Source organism: Rhinopithecus bieti, unplaced genomic scaffold (genome assembly GCF_001698545.2).
Source record: "Rhinopithecus bieti isolate Rb0 unplaced genomic scaffold, ASM169854v2 scaffold_50350, whole genome shotgun sequence".
Classification (NCBI taxonomy): Eukaryota; Metazoa; Chordata; class Mammalia; order Primates; family Cercopithecidae; genus Rhinopithecus; species Rhinopithecus bieti.
This window is the reverse complement of record NW_016820258.1, coordinates 383,256-389,255: the sequence shown is the minus strand read 5'-3', so window position 1 is coordinate 389,255 and position 6,000 is coordinate 383,256. Positions and strand designations below refer to the sequence as shown.

The window sequence follows — 6,000 nt, the reverse complement described above, 5'->3', positions numbered from 1 at the left end:
GTGTACCTTCTGAAGTTATTTTTCTTTCTTGATTTTTGTAAGATCAAAGTGGCTTCCCAACCACTTTTCAGTATTATTGTGGCCAATTTCTTTCAAAATGTAGTTCTTTTTGTGGGGAAAAAGAGAAAAACCCTACAGTATCATTTATATTCAAATAGGACCACCTAAAGTGATAAGAGAAATCGTAGGTACAAAAAATGACTTGTTTTAATGCTCTTTTTAAAAAAGCAGTTTTCAAGAATCAGTGAGAATCAGGCTTATCAAATGTTCCATCTTTGTTTAAAAAAAAGTAATACATCTTATTAAACCACTCTATTCCTTTCTTTATGAGAGTGAATAAAGGATATTGGTTTATCAGGGGTAAAACATGAAGAGGTCACTAAATTGCCTGCATGACAAACAGGAACATTATTTAAAGCATTCAGTGTTACAAAGTCAAATTTTCCCTGTGCTTCAACTTTAAAAAATTAACAATGACAGTAATTTTTGCAGCTTTAGAATCAGTCTGTGGCTTTGTAGCAGGACAAGCAGCACACAAAACTCCTCAGACACTTAGTTAAAGAAGGAAGGGGTTTATTCGGCCAGGGGCATCGGCAAGACTTCTGTCTCAAGAGCCGAGCTCCCCGAGTGAGCAATTCCTGTCCCTTTTAAGGGCTCACAACTCTAAGGGGTGCATGTGAGAGGGTCGTGATTGATTGAGCAAGCAGGGGGTACATGACTGGGGACTGCATGCACCAGTAATTAGATCGGAACAAAACAGGATAGGGATTTTCACAGTGCATTCCTATACAATGTCTGTCATCTATAGATAACATAACCAATTAGGTCAGGGGTCAATCTTTAACTACCAGGCCCAGGGTGTGGTGCCGGGCTGTCTGACTGTGGATTTCATTTCTGCCTTTTAGTTTTTACTTCTTCTTTCTTTGGAGGCAGAAATTGGGCATAAGACAATATGAGGGGTGGTCTCCTCCCTTAGCCTATGTACCCCAGTTCTTCTACTTTTCGGGAGTCGTACTTGCCCTTAGTATTCAGTTCAAGCTTTCTTACACAACTACAGGATTTGGCAGTCTTTAATGGGTTTCTCCAACTGAGTATTTCCAATAATGTCTGGAAAATCTCATGTCTCAGAAATCCAGGCTGGTGCATGCCCCTGGTACCTGCCAACTCTCTAGGTGCTCCACACTTGGAAGTTCCTCTTACCATCTCTTAACTGCTTCTCTAGGTCTCCACTATCTTCCTTCCAAAACTGAACATTGACACCCACATTCTCTTAATTTCCACATGACACATGGAGGACCTTGCTGTAAGATTTACAAAAATTTTACTGGAAAATTAAGGATTTTTAGAGCAGAAAGGAGAAACTTTCAGTGAGTTAGAACACTGCTTCTCAAACGTGAACGTGCACTTGAATCCCACTGATTCTAGGTCAGTAGGTTTGGAGCAGGATCAGAGAGTTTGTATTTCTCATAAACTCTCAGTAATGCTGGTGCTATTGTTCCATGGACCACACTTGAAGCAGCAAGAGTTGGAGGAGTTCATAGTTCCTAGGAGTGATGGGCCTTTTCCTCCTGCAGGGATTTCCTCTGGCTTTCTCTCCTACCACTAATGTTCAAGGGCAGTCCATGTACCTCATGGGGACTCCCTTTAGCCCTGTTTTCCTTAACTAGAGCTTCTTTTCCTCCTAACTCTTCTCCATACCAGGTCCCTATTCATCCCCTAATTATCGCACCACCCCATACATCTTTGCCGCCTTCCCCTACCCCTACATTAAAACAAGACAAATTTTACATTATTACAGAGAGCGGTTTAGCTCTTTATGGTCTCAACCGTTCTATTCCAGAACAGGATGTAAACTTTACTTTGCATAGTAATCAGAAGGCCCAAACAGAAGAGTAGTATTCATTCAAAGGTAAATTCTGAACCACTGATCCCAAATGGTAACTAAAATGGCAAATTTTCCCCCACCATAGGACATTCAGAATATGGTTTGATGTGTAACACATCAGAGCTAAAATATAGTTGAGATCACCTAGTTGAACCCCATGATTTTATAGATAAGGAAAGGGGGCCTCTAAAAGAGTAAGTGACTTGCCTCAAATAGTAGCCGTTGGATCTAGGACTAAATATCAAGTATCTAGACAACGAGGCTCCCTGGTTTTTCTTTTTTCTTTTTATTTTATAACCAGTTACTTTAGTCAATGTGGCCACTAAACTTGACAGTGGCTGTAAATAAGCAATGACATGAGCAGTGTCATGTAAGCAAAAACAAGCAGGGAAATAAGAGTATAAATAAGGCCTTGATCTAATACATAGAAATTAACCACTATTAAGATATTTCATCGCGTTGGGTAGATATGGATATATAGTTGTTCCTTGGTATCTGTGGGAGATTGGTTCCAGGGCTCTAAGAATACCAACATCTGAGGATGCTCAAGTCCCTAATATAAAATGGCCTATTATTTGCATATCACCTATGTATTCTCCTGTATGCTTCAAATCATGTCCAGATTACTTGTAATACATAATACAATGTAAGTGCTATGTAAATAGTTGTTATACTATATTATTTTCAAAATTTGTATAATTTTTATTGCTGTTTTATTTTTTATTGTTTTCTTTTTCAAATATTTTTTATCCACAATTGCTTGAATCCATGGACACAGAACTTACAGATATGGTTAACCTCTTCAAGTCATTTTCATTAAAGTAAAAATGAAAACCAGATAACTATTTTTTAAATAATGATTTTATGTATTTAAGCACACAATTAACCAAATGGAAGAATTCAAATGAATGTCTTTCCATACAACATTTTTATCAATTTCTTGCTGTAACTCCCATTTCACATCCAATTGGATGTGTGTGTGTGATTGTTTTCTATGTGAACTAGGCAGTAGGAAGCTTTGGCCTTGGGCAGCATTCCGATTTGCCAGCCACTTGGGATTTTATAAATGATAATAGAATGATTAACTCATTGTTCATTTGGGAATATAAAGGAGTTTTTAAATTAATTATCGTATATTTCCTTTAAGCTGCAAAAGCAGACTGTGTGGCACTCTGGGTATTTTTAGAGGTCTGTTTGCAATGGGGATCCAAGTTTGGCCTGTGGGGTTTATCCACACCCCGGTTTGGAGAGTTTATTTCTAAGAGTGTTTAATTCTATCGTCTACCCCTTCTCCTTAGGGAGAGCCTTTTACAAAAGGAGAAAAAGGAGATAGAGTAAGTAGATATTTTATCACTACCTTGGGTTTTCTACTTCATTGATTTTTTTCTCTCTGATTTTCTGGTGTGTTTACTTTGGAGTCTAATAGATTTGATTAAATAAGGTCCGTGAGCATTTTACTTTTCCTCTGTGATTTTAACTCTTTTATTTTGATAAATAAGAAATTTTAAGCCTTGTTAAATGTTGTCATGCAAGGAGACTTCAACATTGGTATGAGTTTTCTAATACATTGTTTAACCAATTACTAATAGTGATTGGCCATGAATGTTATATAAGACATCCATGTAGGATATCACAAATATCAAATTAAAATAAAAGATACATTTTTTTCCAAAAATTCTGTTAATGGCACAAGTGGATTTATCAAATATATTAATAAGTCACAGAAAATGTAAAAAGCAAACTTGTTATAGCCAATGTTGTCCTCTTTTGTATAACCTTAATTTTGTTGTGATTTTTTTTCATTAAGCACATATAACTAATCATTAAGCACATATAACTAAAAGTAGAATCACCAACACATATTACTTTAAATTCTACTCTCCCTAATTCCTTCTCTGAAGTTTTAATTCTCTGGGACATGAGATTAGTTGGTGGCAAATTATAACTATGTCAGCTAAGTAGAGAATGCAGTGATTGCTAATGGGACATGATAATTACAGTGTCAAAAGTGGCATTGGGGGAAAAACTATTATAATGAAAAAATCAGGAAAGTATTGTTCATTAGTAGTAAGTATTTTCAATCATGTTTTAGAATGAACTCTCCTTGATTTCATTATGTCTTCCATAATTTCCCTTTTTATTGTATGTTAATTACTAGAAATTCAATTAAAGTATCAGAGATGTCCATTTCCATCTGAATTTAAGCATTACCCCATAGTAATTATTTTATTTACAGGGAGAACCTGGGATAATAGGATCACAGGGAGTAAAGGTAATTTCCTGGCATTCTTCAATTTCATCTCCAACCTTAATTAGATTATGAAAATTAAAGCAACATTGATCTTTCCTATCCCCTACGTGTTTAGGGTGAACCTGGAGATCCTGGTCCCCCTGGTTTAATAGGAAGCCCAGGACTAAAGGTATATAAGAAATAACTAAGATTTATTGGGAAATAATTTGGGAATTATAGCCATTCTCTGTAAAACAGGGTGCTTTGGTGTGCCACTCATTTTCTTCACAAATGCTCTTCGAGACTTTATCCTGTTTCCATGGCGATTTTCCCCATCAGCTGCATTTATTACACACATAGTAACTATCTTCTGGTTCACAATAGGATTTCTAAACTCTTTTTCAGACCATATTCACAATAGCATCCCTAAAGGCTTTAAGAGTAAACAATGTGAGCTAAATCTATGACCTTGAGCTATATTCTTAAAAGTAACAGAATTCAAGATTCAGTGTCTAAACCAAAATTTGCAACCTTGAGTTGCTTGAGTATCCCAAGTGGGATTCCACACCAGTGTCCCAAGAGAGCAGCTTTTGGAAAGTGCAGGAGAAATTAATGTGGTGTACTCCCAGACAATGGGTAGGGCAAGTTACCTAACTTCAGTTATCACCTGCTGGAGAGAACACATAAATTAAATAAAAGCATCTGGAAACTATCCTGGTAAACCCAAAGCACATTTCAGTACTATACAGATAAAGTGGGAAAGTGGGATGGTGGAAAGTTGGTCTTTCTATACATGAAGATCACACTATGCTTTACAAATACTCAGGTACAATCTATCTTTTTTTTTTTTTCCTAGCAAAGCTAAAGCATATACCACCATTTATTTTAGGGTCAGCAGGGATCTGCAGGCTCCATGGGACCCAGAGGACCGCCAGGAGATGTTGTATGTATAATGTCTTTGATATTTTTGAAATGAGATTGAGACTAGGACATGTTTTTTAAAAACATCAACATCTGTTCAAGTAACTGAGTTATCCCTCATTTCCCAAAGACATGGGTCATCTATGCCACTAAAACTGATTATACCAAATGTCAGGGGCTATTGAGAAGACTAGGCCCTTCATATATTCACGTGAGGTCCTTTTGAGTATCATTAGCCTAATAAATTGGTTTTTGGAGCTCAAGTTAATTAAATTGTCATTTTGGACATACTTGTCAGTGCTGTACCAGCAGTAGAGAGATTGGAAATGTCAATAGAAATAAAGAACACTAAAAAAGAAAGAAAACATTTTCAATATTCACAGTTTTTAGTTCAAGTCTCCATCTAAGGAAGACATTTCCAAAACTTCCATTGTTTTCTAGCAAAAGCCTTCCAAAAAAAAGCAAGTCTTTTAGCTAAAAGTATGTCTGAAGGAAGATCGACAGATTGCATTATAACCTAGCTTTAGTTGACTTAAAATACTCAATGCACCTTTCTATTCATTATCTGGATCAACTTTCTATTCCTTGGACAATCCTCCTAGCCTTCTGACAACTTGGGAGCTGCGAGCTCTCCATCAGTTCACACTTGAGCAAAATAAGATAAATCCTTGGCCATAACTCCTTGGAGACTGATCACTATCTGACCATGATTACAGTTCCCTCCAGGCAACTCTTAGGATCTCTCCTTTTTTCATGCCCTGAGAACAGACCCTTAACCTCACGTTCTATTCTCCATGCTCACCGCTTGAGCCTCTCCTGTCTATTGATCGGTGCACATGTTCTGCTTGGTACTTTGAACACCCAGTTTATAGAGCAAAGCTTTTGATAACTTCCCTATGCCAACTAATGGGCCACTGTAGATAAATCTAGTGGACAGATCTTATGAAAAGAGAGATAATCCTGG

The 6,000-nt window shown here is 36.9% G+C and overlaps 1 protein-coding gene across 1 annotated transcript in view; it reads left to right on the top strand.

Annotated features, from left to right (window-relative positions):
- Positions 1-6,000, top strand: part of COL19A1 (collagen type XIX alpha 1 chain) — a 342,793-nt gene that overhangs the window by 268,799 nt on the left and 67,994 nt on the right. Inside the window, 4 exon segments of the mRNA XM_017859765.1 lie at positions 3,184-3,219; positions 4,122-4,157; positions 4,252-4,305; positions 5,005-5,058. Coding sequence (XP_017715254.1) covers positions 3,184-3,219; positions 4,122-4,157; positions 4,252-4,305; positions 5,005-5,058 — 180 coding nt within the window.